Source organism: Phocoena phocoena, chromosome X, assembly GCF_963924675.1.
Source record: "Phocoena phocoena chromosome X, mPhoPho1.1, whole genome shotgun sequence".
Lineage (NCBI taxonomy): Eukaryota > Metazoa > Chordata > Mammalia > Artiodactyla > Phocoenidae > Phocoena > Phocoena phocoena.
In genome coordinates this window covers 109,405,683-109,424,441 of record NC_089240.1, presented here as the reverse complement: position 1 = coordinate 109,424,441, position 18,759 = coordinate 109,405,683, and the positions used below count along the sequence as shown (strand labels likewise).

The following is an 18,759-nucleotide window of genomic DNA, read 5'->3' as shown; positions in this document are numbered from 1 at the left end:
CACAGAAGTTGTATAATGAAAGAGATGCCGTTGATCTCTCACCTGTTGAAACAAATAATGTGGAGGCCATATTGAGGATTCACTTGAGGTGATGGTGCTACGTAACAGCCATTCTACTAGACCAAGATTACAGCCCAAGCTTTTCCCAAGCAGCAGTAGGGTTCCCCGGGGATTGAGAAACTAAGTGGCCAGTCAGATAAGGATTAATTTCAGTGACGGATTTAGAGGGTCTGTAAACATGCGGCACATGGATGACAAGCGTTCGACAGAGTGAAGAATGGGTCTCCTTCTTCTTACCTTTCTCCCCCAAGTCAGCAGTGCAGGTCAAGGAGGGAGGTGGGAAACGGCAGTTACCACAGACGTCATTAGAACATACGACATTGATTGTGTTTCTCCTATATGCCAGACATTTAGCACACACACATTACCTCCAATCCCCTTTATCACTCTATGAAGTGGGCATTAGCTGTATTTTACAGATGAGGAGATTGGCTCAGAAAGGAGAAATTACTTGCTGTAGTTTACATAAGCTACTAAGTAGCAGAGCCAGGATTTGAACCTGGGTCCTTCTGGCTGTAAAGCTTTGGAGCTTTCTACTATGCACACCATCCTGTCTCTTCTGCGTCAGTGATAGCAGCCCAGGCCTCAGGGAAACAGCTGTTGCTTAAGAACACTAGTTGGTCATGTGTGGACAGGGTGTCCGTTGTTCTCTCCTTTGTTCATCAATTCATTCTACAAATATATGTTTATTTATAGCCAGAAAGTAAGGAGAGGAGAGTAGGCCAGGTAGGTGAGGTGGGAAGGGACACTTGTGTGGGTAGGAGAGCAACGGGGCATGGAAGGGTTGAGGCTAAAGTAAACAGAGAGAAAAAAAGGGTAAACAAGAGTTGACCACAGGATGCGGACTAAGTTTTGGGGTCTGTTCTTGGATATAGTACTGAAGGGGTCTCTGGGTGTTTACAGAAGAGATGTCTGAAGCAACACTAACAGGCAAGCTGCAACCCAGTGGCAGCACTCAGGATCTGAGGTTGTTCAGACAACACTTTACACCTACATACCATGAACACACACTCACACAGGAACCATCAATATGGAGACAGGTGCTTTTAAACAAGCACACCAGAATATATGTGACCACACAGTGGAAGCCTGGACCTTTATTCCATGCTGTTTCGAGTGCTCACCATGTGACTGTAACTCCCCTTCAAAGAGGCCAAAACCGATTTGGACGCATGAAGTCTAGAGATTTGTGGAAGAGCAAACAGAAAAAAGAAAGAGAAAAGAAAAGAAAAAAACGATCTTAGTTTATAGTCACAGTGTAGTTGGGTGTGGGTATTAAGACTTTGGGGATTATATAAAATGATGTAATGACATAGAAGGAATCGGTATGGAATGTTTGTCCATATACATTTTCCTTATTTTTCTTTTAAAGGTGAGCACAAATAATAATAGATTGTAATAAAGCAAGCCTGACCTACACAGCCACTTAATCCCAGAGGGAATGTGACCCAGAGGAGGGAGGGGCAGAGCTCAGGAATGTGTTGCCGTGACACATTGATTCCAGGACGCCCCGGGCTTCATCTGCACCTGAGATATGGACAAAGTATGTTTGGATGCTGTGGAGGTTTCTTTTTGTCCGCTCCCCAGTTAGAAGGATGGCAGCTGGGGTGACTGTGCCACTCCCAAGGGCATCTGGCGTACACAGGCTTGGGAATCCAGGGGCCTGATGGGGCTGAGGGACGTTCCTCTCCCTTCCATACCAAGTGTGTGCAATACCAGCAGCCTCCAGGATTTAAAGGGGAGAACTGGAGGCAATGATACTGATCATAAGGTTCATAAAGACTAAACTGATGATTATAATCAGCATGAGTGCTGGGGAACAATAGAACCTTTATAAAGACATACTTTCCCCTACAAATTAATTATAACACATCTCTCTCATAAGAGAATTACCTAGTGATTTTTTAATCCTTTAAAATTTTTGATTGAAGGGTGCCATGAAAGTGTCAAATGTAACTATCATTAGGTAGCATTTTGCTTCATATCATGTAGGACCCAAATCCTGTAAAAGGAGAAATAGTTCTTGACCATGCACGTGGTCCTTCAACTAACACAAAAAACTGCTTTGGGAAGAGCGTTGGCAGTCTCTTTTGTATTCATTGCAAATACCTTCACCCTAGAGAAACTTTATTCAAGCTCAGGAAAAGAGCTGACAATCTGGGCACTCTCCCTAACCGTGTGACCGGTAAGGAAAGGCCACCTTTAGCCCTCTCTCTTATTTCCCTTTATATTTGGAAGCCAAGCACCATCCTAGTGGAAACAGACCTAGTGTCTTTTAAAGTCTGCTGTATAATATTGATACCCTGGTCCTCAACTGTTTTCCCCACTCCAATCTTACTCTAAAGGATGCCACTCGCTCAGATCAGTAGCAGTGGCTCATCATGGTAATAACTGCCCTGCTGAGGAAGGCGACAGAAGGAAAGAATCAGTGTGGTTGGTGGGTGGAGATTCTGCCTTGGATTCCCGCTCCCCGCTCTCCCCGCCCCGCCCCCCGCCTCATTTTCACAAGCTCTTCAAATCTAATACGAATTTACAAGCATTTTGGGGCAATCTTTACTTCATTATCTACCTGAAAGAATTTACGTCCTGTAAGTAGAGTTTCTCTAAACTCATCACTGTCAATTTTTTTGTTTACGATACTGCAAAATTATTCTATTCTTGGGGACAGTTATTCCTTTCAAGTTCCTTTTTACGTTTGTTTGTTTTGTTCTGAAAGCCTTAGAGCTGCAGGCCAGGGTGACTGGGACAGAGGTGGGGTCCCTATCTAGTGAATAGGACTTGGGAGGCAAAGGACTTGTTTTTACGCCGGTAAAGAGTAAAATCCCGAGTCGCAGTTGATTTCATGCAAACAGGGCTGGAGAGGCCCAGGGAGGACCTAGTTTGGGGTGAGCATCGGGATCTGTGAGCCAGTGTTGCTTCAGCGTCTCACAGTACGTGTGGGGGGAGGCAGGTCCCCTGTCCCTCCTGGTACCATTGGCACTACCCTTCACCCCAGTCTCTTTGGAACTATATTAATAGAAGGCGACACTTCACATTGGCGCTCAGACCCCAAAGGGAGTCTGGCAATGGCTTGGCAGGTGGGCAAGAAGCCGGGAGATGGGTGGGAGAGTGGGGCGGAGGCATCGTCGAGCGGCGTTTGGCTCAGCCAATGGTAGTTCGGGGCAGGGGTGGCAGAGGCGGAGGCACCGAGGTGGATCAGCCAATGGAGGGCGAGCAACTACTGGAACGACCTGGTGACGTGAGGAGCGTTCCATTCGCCCAGTGGTGGGCGGCTGCCACAGCTGGTTTAGGGCCCCGACCATTGGGGCCCCTTGTCAGGAGGAGGCAGCCTCCGGGCTGGGGAGAAGCCGCTGCCACCTCGGGCGGCCGACGCGGTCCCCTGGGACAGTGCACTTCCTGGCCTCGGTTCCCGGCCGAGTTCTGTCTCCGGGGTTCAGGTAACAAGGGGTGGGGGTGGGGGTCTCCGGGGTTCGGCCGCGTGGTCTACCGCTCCCGCGGCTGCTCCGGGACGCGCGGACCCTGGCTCTCCCCTTCTCGGCTAGGCAGCTGCCGAGCCCCTGGCCGGGGGTGACTACACGTGGCGGGGCGTGTGTGAGTGTGTACGAGCGTGCGGAGGTGGCGCACGTCCCAACCTGCCCGGGGCGGTGGTCGGCGGCGTGGCCGAGGCAGGGCGGGCCTCCCGAGGCCGCGCCCGCTGCCCGCCTGGGACTCCGGCCTCAGCCCCGTGCCGTTGGGCCGGTCGCTGGTTCTTGACGGATTTTGATCTTTGTTCTCCCAGGCCCGGCTCCCCTTCCTGGTCTCTCTTCTCTCGCTGGGCCGGTTTATCAGGAGAAGATTGTTTTCCAGGTTAGTTTTACACAAAGGAAGTGTTCTCTGTACCTCTGGTGCCCCCTCCCCTTTCCCAAGCCTTCCACCTTCTCCTTTCCCTGCTCAGTTCCTCGTCTCTCTTGGGACCCTTACCCTCTCCAGCCCAGGAATGATTTCGAGTTGGTTGTTTCTCATCAGTCAGTTGGGCTGCAGGCTTCCGCCTCGTTCTTGCCAGCGCGGGGCATGTGGTATCAGTAAATAGAGGCCACAGCACCCGACCTGAGAGGAGGAGAAGGGTGGCAGTGGCAGAGAAAGGCTGGGCCTGGGGATTCAGGATGCTAAGTGGAGATGGTACTTCTGAAATGTCCCAGAAAGCACCTTTATGACTTTTCTTGACTGCTGCCGTCCCCCCTCCCGCCCCTCCTCCCCCCAGCCATATCAGAACCTCTCCTGCTTAAGTCAGCCTTTCACCTACAGGTCTGTGATGTGGTTTCATTAAGATTCCCACCAATGTTAGACTAGACCAGCAAGGTTGGTTCATTTCCCGGACTCAGGAAGTTAGGAGGGTTTGATTAGGGGAAATCTGTTTTGAGTAAATACAACCTGGGTTTGTGTACACAGTGTCCACAACCTCCTAGCTCTGCCAGAGGATGACTTGTTCCCTGGTGTGATTCACATTTGAGTGGCTAATTGAAGAAAGAAGGCGAAGAACTGGAGGAGGGGTGGGAATGGCTCCTTAAGGACAGAAACTCTACTATTATTTTTAGAGTCCTCTTTGTGATGATTATAGAAAAATATGGTATAGTGGAAAGTTCCCTGGACTGAAAGTCAGCAGACCTGTTTTCTTGGCTTAGCTTCATGGCTTTGTGACCCTGGAGAAGTTATCTCCCCTCTTCGGTCTTCACTTTACTCATTTCCAAAACAAAGTAATTGGGCCTGTCAACTACAAAATCCCTTCTAGTTCCAAGGTTCTATGATAATCACATCATCAGTATTATATTGGAAGTAAAGGGGTATATTTAAGAAGATATGCTAGCCCCCTTCTCTTTTTGAGAACCTTTAACCTTTTCTTCTTTTAGGGGACAAAAACAGATTGGAAATAAACTCTCCCATTTCTTCACCCCCATCCCTTCAAGCAGTGCTCATCTTTCTGCCTCTGGGAAAGGAAGATTGAACTGCATTTTCTTGTTCCTGTCTCATTTTTGTGTGTGTGTGTGTGCTTTTTCTTAGGGCTAGAAATTGGACTTCTGATGATGTTTGACCCAGCGGCAGCAATAGCAGGCAACGTGATTTCAAAGCTGGGCTCAGCTTTTGTTTCTTCCCTCTTGTAATCACAAAACCCATTTTGGACCAGGAATTCCAATCATGTCTGTGATGGTGGTGAGAAAGAAGGTGACACGGAAATGGGAGAAACTCCCAGGCAGGAACACCTTCTGTTGTGATGGCCGCGTGATGATGGCCCGGCAAAAGGGCATCTTCTATTTGACCCTCTTCCTCATCCTGGGGACGTGTACACTCTTCTTCGCCTTCGAGTGAGTTTCCATTGAGTACAGTTGCCTGATTATGGTTACCTTGGGTCCAGGGGAAGAACCTTCTTTTTGGGGAGTTTGTGGCTAGTCCTTGGATGGCTGTCATTGTCCTCTTGGGGAGTGTCTATAGATCATGCCAACTGAATTCATTGCTTTGAGCTTATAGCAGAGTATGTGCCTCCTAAAAACACCAAGACCCTTGATACCAATTTTATAGCACTGATTTGGGGCCACCCCTGGAACACTTGGGAAATAAAAGAGTTTGTCTTTATTGCTCACCTCCCCTTTTCAGTGGTCTCCTTAGGTGCTTAGTGACAGACTGCCTCTTCCCTACCCCTCCTGAGCCTAGGGGCACTCCCCGTGGTCATAACTCCACCCCATAATACTTATTCTGTAATTCTGGGTCCTATTTCCTTAGGGCTCAGCTCTCAGTTAGCTGTTAAATTGAAAAGCCAACTGAATTGGGAACCTGCAGATTGGTTCCAGCCTCAGCTGTGCCACAATCTAACTGTGTGTGTGGCACATATGTGCTTATTAAATGTGAGTTGCTCTTTCTTTCACTCAAAATTGCTCAACATAAACAACTCTCTATTCTGTGTGTGCCTGATACCAGCCTTGGAGTTATTTTTTCTGTGATGTAATAGCTAGTACTAGAGCCACTGTTTGAAGTCCGTGTAGGTCACTGTTCAAGGGAAGTGGCCAGTTGGATTCTAGGGTACTGTGGCATGACTCCTGGGAATGCTGAGAATGCTGTACACTCTAGGGCTGGGAGTAATGCTGATCGGTTTGGGATTACAGTATTATGAGGAAGGCCTTGAGGAGCCAAGAGGTGTGTTTGTGGACTGTGAACCACACCTAATAGGAGCCTGCTACAGTTCCTGTGCCCCGGTGACCTGGAAATGGAGCTCGCATGAGGGGGTGTGGCCATGGGCATGAGGGGGTGTGGCCATGGGACGGAGGACGGAGCTTCTTGGCCAGACTTCGTGGGTAATTAAAATGAACTCTGGTCTCTTGGGGCTCATTTTTGTCTTTCTTCTATAAGGGCTTCAGGCTTACCCAGTGCATCAAGAGTGATTTTTTTTCGGGCTGCTTTACCGGACTTTTTTTTTTTTTTTTTTTTTTTTGCGGTACGCGGGCCTCTCACTGTTGTGGCCTCTCCTGTTGCGGAGCACAGGCTCCGGACGCGCAGGCTTAGCGGCCATGGCTCACGGGCCCAGCTGCTCCGCGGCATGTGGGATCTTCCCGGACCGGGGCACGAACCCGTGTCCCCTGCATCGGCAGGCGGACTCTCAACCACTGCGTCACCAGGGAAGCCCTTTACCGGACTTTTTGATGGTTGCAGCTGGCTTGAGTAACAGCAGAGGAAGGAGGGGGACGTAGTTTATAACAGGGCTAGGAAAGTAAGGTCAGAGGACCTCTTTGTCAAAGGCACTTCTGTTGCTGCTATTGCTGCTGACTTTGTAAAGTATTTGGCAAAGTCAGACAGTTTGATGTTGGCTTCTTAGCTGCTTTCCAGTCTGAGTTTCATGGCTGAGTGTGTGTGTGTGTGTGTGTGTGTGTGTGTACTTTGTGTGTGTACCTATGTGTGGTACAAGTGAGTGTGTGCAGGTGGGCAGGCATATGCATAACATTAAAAAAAATGTTTCTCCACTCCTCACCCTTCTCCAAGTTTTCTTTGCTTTATTCCTGCCTTGCTTCTTTTTGGAAGTGCAGAGATGAACTCTGCTTTCTATCATTCTCACTCCTTCCTCTGCTGAATCACTAGCTCTTTTGCCACCCTCCCTGCCCCGCCCAGGGTTAAATTTTTGTGGTTGGAAGCATTCAAAACAGAGATGAGATTTGTTTCTAGACCCTGAGTGAGCTGGTAATTCTGGACCCAGGAAACCTCTGGTTTGACTGGCCAAGGGAACTTGAAATTTGGAGCTACTGGCATTTGACCCTTTTTGTATCTGGGAGCCAGACAGAGTCTGATACGGATCTGTTCCACTTCGGCCCTGAAGGCCTCTGAAGAAAACTGCCTGTGGGATGAAGCTTGTAATTAGCCAAGTTACTGTTTGACAGACAGGTTGGGTTTTCTACCAAGATGACTTTTTCCCCCAAGTTATTTCTTGTGCTTTGCCCTCAGATATGAAGGGCGAGGTTGTTTGTAAACTGCCCTGGGTTCCAGCTGTCTGTGGGGTAAATATTTTTGAGGGTAGGGCTTGGGGGAGGGAGTAAGGAGGCCGGAGGGGAGAAGGAAGTAAACGTGTTAGCTGAGCAGTGGAGTGGGGAAGGCTACATCTGACCAAAGGGGAGAGGACCCTGGCAATGAATGCTTTTTTTACTGAGAATGGTAGAATCTGTGTTTGTGAGCGTGCATGCATCTGTCTGTCATATGCAGACACACAGGCACTCTAGGTGGCAGCTGCCTTGAGCCTAACCAATGACAGGCTGTACAGAAGATACCAGCGTGCCTCCGAGGAATGACATTTCTTTCTGGTTGACCTTTTTCTTTGGGGTCTGTAATTTACTACCCACCACGTGGTGGTGGATAGGGTTTGGGGGCAGAATATGGGCTCCTTCGCTAGTATGAGAACTTAGGGAGACCTCAAGAAATCAGCTGGGGGCTTCCCTGGTGGCGCAGTGGTTGAGAGTCCGCCTGCCGATGCAGGGGACACGGGTTCGTGCCCCGGTCCGGGGAAGCTCCCACATGCCGCGGAGCGGCTGGGTGCGTGAGCCATGACTGCTGAGCCTGCGCGTCCGGAGCCTGTGCTCCGTAACGGGAGAGGCCACAACAGTGAGAGGCCCGCGTACCGCGCATAAAAAAAAAAAAAAATCAGCTGATCTAGCCCCCTGCCTTCAGGCAGTTGAGGGTGTCTGAACCACCAGTGACAAAGGGCTGTCTCTTTTCATCTTTAAACTGTCTAGGAGCGTTGACTATATATCCCCTGGCTGCTGCATTTTGGCCTTGAGGAAGAAAGTTCAGATCTTGAGGCACATCTGGACCTGCATTTTAGTAACAGCGTCCTGCTTGCAGCAGGTGCATAGGAACGAGTGCGAGGTGATTTATAACCACCCGTGGCACAGCCCTGGGTCAGCCAGATGGCTTGAGAAATCTGGTCAGGCGTGTGGGCGCCCCTTGATGAAAAACATGCAGTGTTAGTAGTGCCAGTGGACATCTTTTTATTTTTGGATTTTGCCTTTACACGTTTAGATTTCTCAAAGGAGGGACCTGTAATTTTCAGTGGACAGACAGTAGGTTGAATACGTAAAATGAACAAAGGTGGTCCATCCAGGAGCGAGTTAGCTCTGTATTGTTAGAAGTGTTTCCAAAGAAGCTGGGTAGCCATCTCTCAGGGCTGCTGTCACAGAGTGGATTCCTGCCCAGGATGGGAAATTGGGCTAGATTATCACTAGGCCTCTTGCAACTCTGAGAGTCTGAAATTCTATATAACTCTTGTGTCTGTCTGGAAAATTCAAATACACACACAGAAAAGGAGGGGATAGAAGATTACCAGTAGGTAGCTGTATTTTAAATGTAATTGTATCTGTAGTAAAAATGTCTTTGAATTTTGAAGCAGAGTGTAAATTGTACAGTACTTAAAAAAAAAGAATTTCCTTGCAAGTAGAGATTATCATACTAAGTGAAGTAAGTCAGAAAGAGAAAGATGAATACCATATGATATCACTTATATATGGACTCTAAAATGTGACACAAATGAACCTATCTATGAAACAGAAACAGACTCAGGGACGTAGAGAACAGACTTGTGGTTGCCGGCGGGGGTGGGGTGGGGTGGGGAAGGGATGGAGTGGGAGGTTTGGGTGAGCAGATGTAAGCTTTTATATATAGAATGGATAAACAACAAGGTCCTACTGTACAGCACAGAGAACTATATTCAGTATCTTATGATAAACCATAATGGAAAAGAATATAAAAAAAAGAATGTATATATAACTGAACCAGTTTGCTGTACACCAGAAATTAACACAACATTGTAAATCAACTATACTTCAAAAAAATACTTTAGTTAAAAAAAAAAGAACTTCCTAATGTATTCTTAGGATGAGGTATTTAGGAAGTGTGAGCTTTGAGCACATGAACCGTTCTCAGTCCTTTTTGCCCAAACCCTGTCCAGCTTGTGTGATGAACACATAGCAAACAGCTTGGCCGGGAATGTTAGGACACTATAGCAGAATGACACTGACAACCTGTGAGCTGTCCAGCTACTGAAAGGCTATTGTGGTATTTAGTCAAATTCAACTTCCTCATAAAGCTTGGGGAAAGGACCAAGTGCACTGTGTTCTGGAAGTGGCTTCCTAGCTGTCTCTTTTAACGTTGTGACCAGATCACTAGTGGGGTCAAGGTCCTGAGACTTCTCTTGTGGCAAGAATGATTGTGTGACTCTTGACCCCTGAAGTAGAAGTAGTTTGCTGCTATGATCAGTGCTTATGCCTCACTGTGCTATATCTAGAGGAAACCGTATCAAGGCACTATCAAACCCTGTTGGACTGACCCTCCTGGGTGCTCCTGATGTACAGAGGAGTCGTTGAATTGGATGAACTGAAAGAAGTTTTGTAGCACTGCTTAGTAATTGTCCCACTTCTAGCCTATTCATATTCTACCTCTTTTTCAAGTCCCTTCTTGAGTCTTCCTTCCTTCATGAATTTTTTCTAGTAATTTCTGCATTCTCAGGACTAATTGTACATACCAGTCATTTAATATGTAATTATATGACATTTTTTATATTTCTGAATTCTGTGGTGATTACACTTCAAGCTCTTTCAATGTCAGGGACCATCTTCTGTGTCTATGTGGCCCCCACAGTGCACTCTGCCAGGCCTTTCATAGAGTAGGTGATCAATAAATGTTGCTGAATTGATACATTCTGGATGCACTTAAAATGTAACAGTCTTGACTCACAGAATCATAGAGTGATAGAGCCGGAGGGGGCCTTGGAGACTATCCTTATCCTTTTGCAGGTGACAAAAGCCAAGTCTACAGAAATGGGGTTATTTCATCAAGATCGATCGGCCAGCCAGTGCCTTTATATGACACTACTTTTTTTTTTTTTTTTTTTTTGCGGTACGCGGGCCTCTCACTGTTGTGGCCCCTCCCGTCGCGGAGCACAGGCTCCAGACACGTAGGCTCAGCGGCCATGGCTCACGGGCCCAGCCGCTCTGCGGCATGTGGGATCCTCCCGGACCGGGGCACGAACCTGTGTCCCCTGCATCGGCAGGCGGACTCTCAACCACTGTGCCACCAGGGAAGCCCTATATGACACTACTTTTCATCTCATTGTTACCTTTTGAAGACGTGCAGATTACTGAAGATGTGCATAGTGCTGAGTGCCGGACACGCATATTCTGGGGTCTTGCTAGCTAGTGTTTGTGTTACCTTAGTGGACTCCAGGTTATTTTGGCCTCCCTAGCCCATGCTCCTAGAAAACGAAGGCATCTTTGTGGAAAACTCACAGCGTTCCAGCATGGCATTCTGGTAGCCTTGCAGGGACAAGGGAGCCCACGTCTAAGTGTGAACTTAGCAAGTAAGCTTTGTGTGTTACAAGAGGTTATCACTGCTGTCGCTGCCCCTAGTCCCTGCTGCCGGGATGAGGACAGCTCAGGGAAAAATTAAGCAGTGTGTGCTCCCTACCATGTTACTCTGTGGGTGATGGTGATGAAAGGGATACCGTGTCCCCATGGACAGGAGGAAGAGAAGAGGCAATCTGATAACAAACTTAGCAGGTTTGAGGAGACACAGGGCTGGGTAGACCAAAGCCAGACTCTGACATGGCAGAATATCTGTGCCTACAGTGACAAGGTCCAGGTCCCTGAATTCCTTAGGTGAGATTAGGAAGAGGAAAAAGTGACTTTATCATGATCTCTAACCAAGAGAGTATTCTCTGCAGAGCTGCTCTATGGAGATTCAGTCTTGTGCTTATCCCGCCCAAGATTCTGTCTGTGACTTGGTCAACCAAAGACAGTTTTAGAAAGGCATAGTTGCCTCTTTGATATCAATCTGTTAACAGTACTTAGCTAAACTCAACTTCCTGATAAAGCATGTCCCCTGAAGAAGGATTGGGTCATGTCTCCTGAACAGTGTGCTTTCCGTTAACAATTCTTTACGGTTCTGTCATTCAGAATTCATCTGTATATTTTCAGCCTCTACTACCTTTTGTGGTAATGAGTTTCACACTGTCAGTTTCCACTGAATGAGTCTCCCATCTTTTGAGAATGAGTCTTAATTGAGTATAGTGATCGTCTATTTTAGGAAAAGTGAGCACAAAGAACAGGGATGTCCCTAGCATGCCTACATCAGTTGAGATATTTATTGAGGGATAGGAGTCCTAAATCTTCCTCCTCAGAGATGCCAGAGGTGGTATTGTGTTTAAGAACAAAAAAAGGCATCTTATGCCTCTTGCAATAACAAGAGGCTAGTGAGTTCAGGGTAATGAGGGAGATGTGTCTGGAATGGAGCAAGGAGGAGGCAAGAACCTTATGATAATGATTAGATAAGGCCAGTTCAAGGAGGGCCTCGGAATACTGGCCTGAGGAGTGGGGGGCTTAATATAATAGGCAGCAGGGAATTGTTCTAAGTTCTTGATCAGGAGGATATTATAATTGAAATTTTTTATATTTGTTATAATTGAAATGTGAAATTTATTATTATAACTGAAATTTGGCAACTACTTAGCAGGTTTGCCTGGATAGAGATTTTAGCCTTCCTCAGTGAGAGGATGGCTCATTGCCTCACAATTGAAAAGGTCCCTGTTTGGTTAATTTTCCCCATTGCTCCTGGAGCAAAACAGGGTTATGCATTTTCCTTTGACCTTCACATAGCAGTAAATCTGGAGGGTGATATTAAATTATGTTTTTAGTGTCCAAGGAAACTTTTTCCCTCGTAGCAGACTCTGAGTGTCATCAGAAGAATGTTGAACCAGTCTTATGGGTGGTTGTACATGTTTACTGTGCTCTAGAGGTAGGTCATATGTAAAAGGACAGACAGCCATCCATATCAGGGAGGACTTATAGCAAGGGCTTATTTCTATTATCTGGGATCAAGGGCCATTATGGGGCTCTGACCCTTGGGCCATTCCTGCCGTTCCAAGCACAGCTCTTCCTTAAAGCCAACCTTAATGGCTGCTATGGGAGCAGTTTCAAGCAGCCATCAGCTTCCCAAGAGAGCTCTTCTTTGACCACTTACAGTCCTTAGAGTCTGACTCACCATGTGAACACTTGATTATTGGTCTTATCTTATTTAGCTGTTTCATATGTTAGTTATGTTTTCCTCAACAAAATTAACTCCCATTTCTCTTGCTCTTCATTTGTTAGACCCATAAATACTTGTTGGCTGATTGATTGCATTGATAAAAGGACAACAAAAAACATAGCAAGAAAGCTATTAGGGAGACTTGGAAGCAGAGTATAGAACACTAGTCCACCCTGCCAGTCTGTGAGGCAGCCCTGCCATGGAATCTGTCTGTTTTCTTACCAGCTCCCCTCATGAATCTCTTTTGAGTTTTTTTGTGTGAATTGAAGTCTGTGTCATTATCATTGTCCCTCCAATAAACGCTAGTGTGCTAGGGATGGGGGATGGGACATGACACACCAGCTCAGCCTGGTACTGCTGGTTACTGCTGGTCAGTACCACCATGTGGGAGTCCTGTCGTCTAGTCCAGCTATGGAAGCCTGAGGCCAATCAAGAGGTTGGTAGAGGATGGCTTAAAATGATGATGTCTCTTCAGGTGGCAGAAATGAAGACTTAGTGGGCACATGGTTGCATTTATAAGATTCACAAGGGAGAAAAGCAACTTCTAACCCCCTGGTACTCTGAAGACATAGGAGAGTTCTGTGTCAAGAAGTGTATGGATATCATTATTCGTATCGATATAGATGGAAACTACTACGGGGTTTCAAAAACAGCTTATATATGTGGATGACAGATCCGTGTTTCACTAGGACAAATTAGTGATGTTTGAGGGTACTCCTGACTTTTGAGGTCGATACTGGGAATTACCCCCAAATCTTCACATAGCTTATTCCTATACAAGACAGATCTCTAGCTTACTGCAATTATGGGACTGACCTAGGTGGGTATTAAAGACAGACAGATGGGTTGTAGTTCACAGTGGTCTTAGCCGCTGGCTCTCTTATTTCTTCTTATTCGGGGTAGAAAGGCCTGCTGGTCCCACATCTGCCTTGCCAGCCACACCCACTCACTAGTGACAACTGGCTGCCAGTATCCTTGTCTCTGGAGAACAATACAATGGGCCTGTTGTGAACTTGTTGACATACAGAGTGGATTGTTTTAGCAGGTGCAGATGATAGTCTGTGTGGAGATTACAGAGACCTTTATCCTTAATGGCATAGTGTAATTGAAATCTAAGTTGTTCTTTGTCTGGTCAACAAGCAGGTGTTGAAATGGGACTTAGTTAAGCTTGGGCCTTCTGTGCATGGGGGTGACATTAGTATGTGTGTGTGGGGTGTGTGTGTGGGTGTGTGTGTGTTCTACCTTCTCTGTATCTTTTCCCTCTAATAAAACAGTTTAAACTCCCTTAGGTGGCCAATCAGATGGCTCTGATTTTTCTAAGGGTTTTCGTTGGAGACTATACACCCAGGGCAGTTTGAATCCTGGAGACGTCACTTCTTTGTTTTCAAGAGTGATTTTAGAGATGGGCAGTGATGAGGAAGATGGCTGTTTTCTGTCAGCGTGGTAATTTCATTTGGCTTGTTTGTGAAACGGAGCCTCGTGATTCTCCTGTGTCCTTTTGGGTCCCTGATAAGTGGAGGTGACTTTTCTGAATTCACTTCTTAATTATCTGTACCAGTGAAGGGGAATAGTGGGAAATAGGGTAATCCACAAGCGAGTGATATGGAAGGACCTTCATTACCCTGAACTCAGTTAGCCAGATCCTACCCTTGGCTTTTAGGAGAAGGAAAAAAATCTTACAAAAGCAAGCTAAGACCAAGGATTTTATTAAAAAACAAACGAGCAGGCAAGCAAACAAAAAGCCACAGAAATCATTTTGCAAGTTCACTCCGTCTGTTCACCTTCATGGCAAACTGCTCAGTACAGTTGGTTTGAACTCCCCATGCAGTCGTGTGTGTGGCACGGAGGCAGGGGAAGGATCTCATGGGGATTGTTCCAAACCTGCAGCGAAGGTACAACCCAGGGTTAAACGTTTACTCTGAGTGGACAGCAGCTTGCTTAATCCCTGTGCAGATGAGATAAGCCTTTTTCCTTAGCTTACTTTCTTCACTCTGCCTCTGGTCCTTGCTCATCCACTTATAGTCTGCCTCCAAGAGAAGATGTCTATGTTGAAGGAGAAAATATGCCTCAGGAGAAGGAGAGTAAAAATAGGTCAGTGGTTACTCTAATTACGTATTCCCATTTATTTGGTTTGATACTCGGTTCAACTCGACAAGTATTTGTTGATAGCCTCTTTGTTCTCATACTTGTATTAGGCTCTGGGAGATAGAGAACCGTGATGATAATGTTAATAACTGATATTTACTTAGCGTTTACTCTGTGTCAAGGGCAGTTCTAAGCACTTTATTTCTATTCATGCATTTGAACCACACAACCACCTTATGAAATACTGTCATTATCATCCTCATTTCACAGATAAGGAGACTGAAGTTAACTCAGTTACCCAACTAGGAGCTGGTAGAGCCAGAATTCAAACCCAGGCATTCCCACTCCTAAAAGACAAGGTTCTCGCTCTTACGAAGTTCAGTTGGGGGAGATGAGATCAACATAGTGAAAAACAGTGCAGTTTAGGATAGGCCTTTGGGAGAGCCAAGACCTCGCTAAATCCCAGATTCTTCAGCTATTATAGATGTAGTGTGAGAAGTGGATGCTGTAATGCACCTAAAGAGCTTAGTGCGTATGGTGTGTGCTCAGTAAATTGTGGCTGTGATGATGACAGTGACGGCATTGATGGCTTTGGAACTGAAAGAAGAGTAGAGCTGGGATATCCAGAGAGAAAGAGGAATGGCCTTCCAGGTGAATTATGGAAAGAGGGGAACAAACATGATGTTGGGAAGGGGTGCTAAGGAGATACAATTTTCTTATTCCCTTGCTTATGGTCACTAGTCACCTATTGACTCAGCTCTTTGAGGAAGGAAGAGGAGTGAGTGGATGTTGCAGAGTCAGTCAGCAGCCCTGAAGCTTTTCACTGGCCTTCAAGCACGCTGGACATACCGTCTGTCTGACACTGGGACTCTGCTTCATGACTGGTCCTCATCTTTTCTTCCCCCTCCTTGAGCTCAGGCCTAACGCCAGATGAGTGGGTATGAAAAGCTCTAGACATTCCCAGAGTGAGAGCAACCTATGGTGCTTACAGTCCAGGTTCAGTTGGGTCCCTGACCTGAACAGGTATGAGCCTTTGCTGAGGTACAGAGGAAATGTGACCCCCAGCAGGCTGATGGGAGGGACTGGGCTTGAGGGTAACGGAGGTTCCTTAGGCTATCTTCTGTATGTTATAGGTGGCATCGATCAGTGAAGTATTTGTTGAGCGCCTAGTATGTGCAGAACCAAATGTTAGGACTTTTCAGTAATTCGAGAGAAGTAAAAAATATGGTCCCTGCCCTTGAGGTACTGTAATTTTGTTGTGGAGATCAGATTGACATACTGGTAACAATTCCAGGTCAGTATAGGGTAGGAATAACTAGATGTTCAATTGCTTGCTTTCTTCAGATGCCGCTACCTGGCTGTCCAGCTGTCTCCTGCCATCCCTGTGTTTGCTGCCATGCTTTTCCTTTTCTCCATGGCTACACTGTTGAGGACCAGCTTCAGTGATCCTGGAGTGATCCCTCGGGCCCTACCAGATGAAGCAGCTTTCATAGAAATGGAGATAGGTGAGTTTTCTAACCAGCTGGCAAGATGTTGTACAGTGGGTGGCTTTGATAAGTAAGGGAATGGAATCATAATTGTAGTTGCAGACTAATAGTCACTTCTAGCCTTTTCCCTCTGAGATCCTGAATCTGAGATCATTACCACCCTGTGAAGAATATGAACTTCATTCTTCCCTGTTCTTGGTTGCATTTTAGGAGGGATATCTTGCCAAGGTCCTGCTGCAATGTTCCCAAGAGGATTTTTAAAAAAACTTTTTGGGGGTCGTCAACTCATTTGATTCTTTTTGGTATTTATTTAATTAATTTATTTATTTTGGCTGTGTTGGGTCTTCGTTGCTGCTCTCAGGCTTTTCTCTAGTTGTGGTGAGCGGGGGCTACGCTTCGTTGTGGTGCACAGGCTTCTCATTGCGGTGGCTTCTCTTGTTGCGGAGCACAGGCTCTAGGCGTGTGGGCTTCAGTAGTGTGGCACGTGGGCTCAGTAGTTGTGGCTCACGGGCTCTAGAGTGCATGCTCAGTAGTTGTGGCACGCAGACTTAGTTGCTCCACGGCATGTAGGATCTTCCCGGACCAGGGCTTGAACCCGTGTCCCCTGCATTGGCAGGCAGATTCTTAACTGCTGTACCACCAGGGAAGCCCAATTCATTTGATTTTTTTCAAATTTATTTATTTATTTATTTATTAATATTTTTGGCTGTGTCAGGTCTTAGTTGCAGCACGCGGGATCTTTCGTTGCAGTGCGTGGGCTTCTTTCTCGTTGTGGCTCGTAGGTTTCTCTCTAGTTGTGGCACGCGGGCTTCTCTCTAGTTGTGGCACGTGGGCTTCTCTCTAGTTGTGGCGTGTGGGCTCCAGAGCGTGTGGGCTCTGTAGTGTGGCACACAGGCTCCAGAGCGCATGGGCTCAGTAGTTGCAGCACGCGGGCTTAGTTTCCCCGCAGATGTGGGATCTTAGTTCCCCAACCAGGGATCAAACTTGCGTCCCCTTCATTGGACGGTGGATTCTTGACCACTGGACCACCAGGGAAGTCCCTCATTTGATTTTCTTGATGAAAACTATAAACCTCTTCATAAAAATATTCTTATATGCATCACATACATACAATTTTGGATATAATTTCAGGGATTCATAGATCTTTTGAAGCACATGAGTGGGTTTCTAACCAAGGATTCCTGCTTTAGGGGAACACACAAGATGAGAGGGGACAGGAACCGTTGGGAATTATAGGAATGGTAAAGGAAGTAGTTACAGGCTAATCACAGTACAGTCTGCAGCTCAGGGTAGGGCTCTTTGGGACAGAAATGAAGAGCTACACTAACCAGGAGCCAGGGTGCCTTCATGAATTGAAGCAGAACATCCCAGGACTCGAGGAAGGGAGCTCCTGGGAGACTCCTGGGAGCTCACACTCCTGGGAGACTCCTGGAGCTCACACTGGGAAAGAAGGCTCTGATGCCAGTACTAGGAGGGACTGGAGCCCACCAGATCCAACAGTGGTGCCTACCTAAATTGTTCTCATATCTGGTACCCAAGTAGCTAGAGTCAGCATCCAAGCCACGTAGAGTAGAAGAAAGGGACCCAGGACTTGTAAGACTAAAAGCTGTACCACTGGTGTACCAATCTGTGGTTAGCCTTTAGTTCTTTCAGGCGCTTTGTTGTTGTTGTTTGTTTGTTGGGATTTTAATATTTTATTGAATTAAAAAGACAAACACATTGGGGTTCTAATAGGTATTATATTTATATATTATTTTTGAGAGAATTTACACTTGTATAATTATTATGTATAATTATCCCCAAGAAGATAGTACATCTTTCTGTATTTTTAGACTGAATTTTGTGCCCTTTAATAGAATTTTTATAGTTTTTTTTAACATAGTTTCTATACTTCTCATATTGAGTTTATTCCTGTTTATATGCATGCTATTGTCAAGGAAATATTTTCTCCCAGTTCTAGTTGGTTTCTTTTTTCCCCCCACTGTTTTATTGAGATATAATTGGCATATGACATTGTGTAAGTTTAAAGTGTACAACGTTTTGATTTGATACTTATTTAGGTTGCTTTGAAGGCTTCCAGCTTTTGTATTTCTTTTATTTATTTAGCTGTGTTTATTTAGCTTCTTAGTGGATTTCTTTTTGAAAAATTTCAGCCTATTTTAGTTGCGGTAAGGGGACATAGATTTGTGCACATCTGAGCTCAAGCTACTTAGGGGTGGGGAGAAGGTGGGAATTGTGGGAAGCAGACAGAGGCGAGGTGTGTTGGCGCAGCTGGAGTTGGGGGAGACCTGGACTAGTTAGGAGCAAGATAGGAAGGGACAGTTGTGAGTATAGTCTTTTCTCTCTCTGGGTTAGTCTTTTGTCCTCCTCTTTCCATCATGTATAGAGAAACTGAAGGTCAAGGCAGTGCCTTGGCTTGATCTTGCCTCTCACAGCAGGCTGTTAGCAAGGTTAGCTCTGTTTTGCCAGATTGCTGGGCCCGGGGTCCAGGCTTAAGCTGTCAGGTTGTTACCTCTGCATTTAGCATGTTTCTCTCAATGGT

General features: G+C 46.3%; 1 protein-coding gene across 3 annotated transcripts in view; it reads left to right on the top strand.

The window, feature by feature from the left end:
- The first annotated feature begins 3,310 nt into the window (after positions 1–3,310).
- The window catches only part of ZDHHC9 (zinc finger DHHC-type palmitoyltransferase 9), a 30,598-nt gene continuing 15,149 nt past the window's right edge, over positions 3,311–18,759 (top strand). Inside the window, exons 1-4 of one of the 3 annotated variants that reach the window (XM_065900089.1) lie at positions 3,311–3,497; positions 3,839–3,906; positions 5,098–5,399; positions 16,075–16,235. In XM_065900089.1, coding sequence (XP_065756161.1) covers positions 5,233–5,399; positions 16,075–16,235 — 328 coding nt within the window. In that variant the 5' untranslated portion in view covers positions 3,311–3,497; positions 3,839–3,906; positions 5,098–5,232. Of the gene's footprint in view, positions 3,498–3,765; positions 3,907–5,097; positions 5,400–16,074; positions 16,236–18,759 lie in introns of those variants that run through there. The other 2 variants (XM_065900090.1, XM_065900091.1) reach the window with 2 other exon arrangements.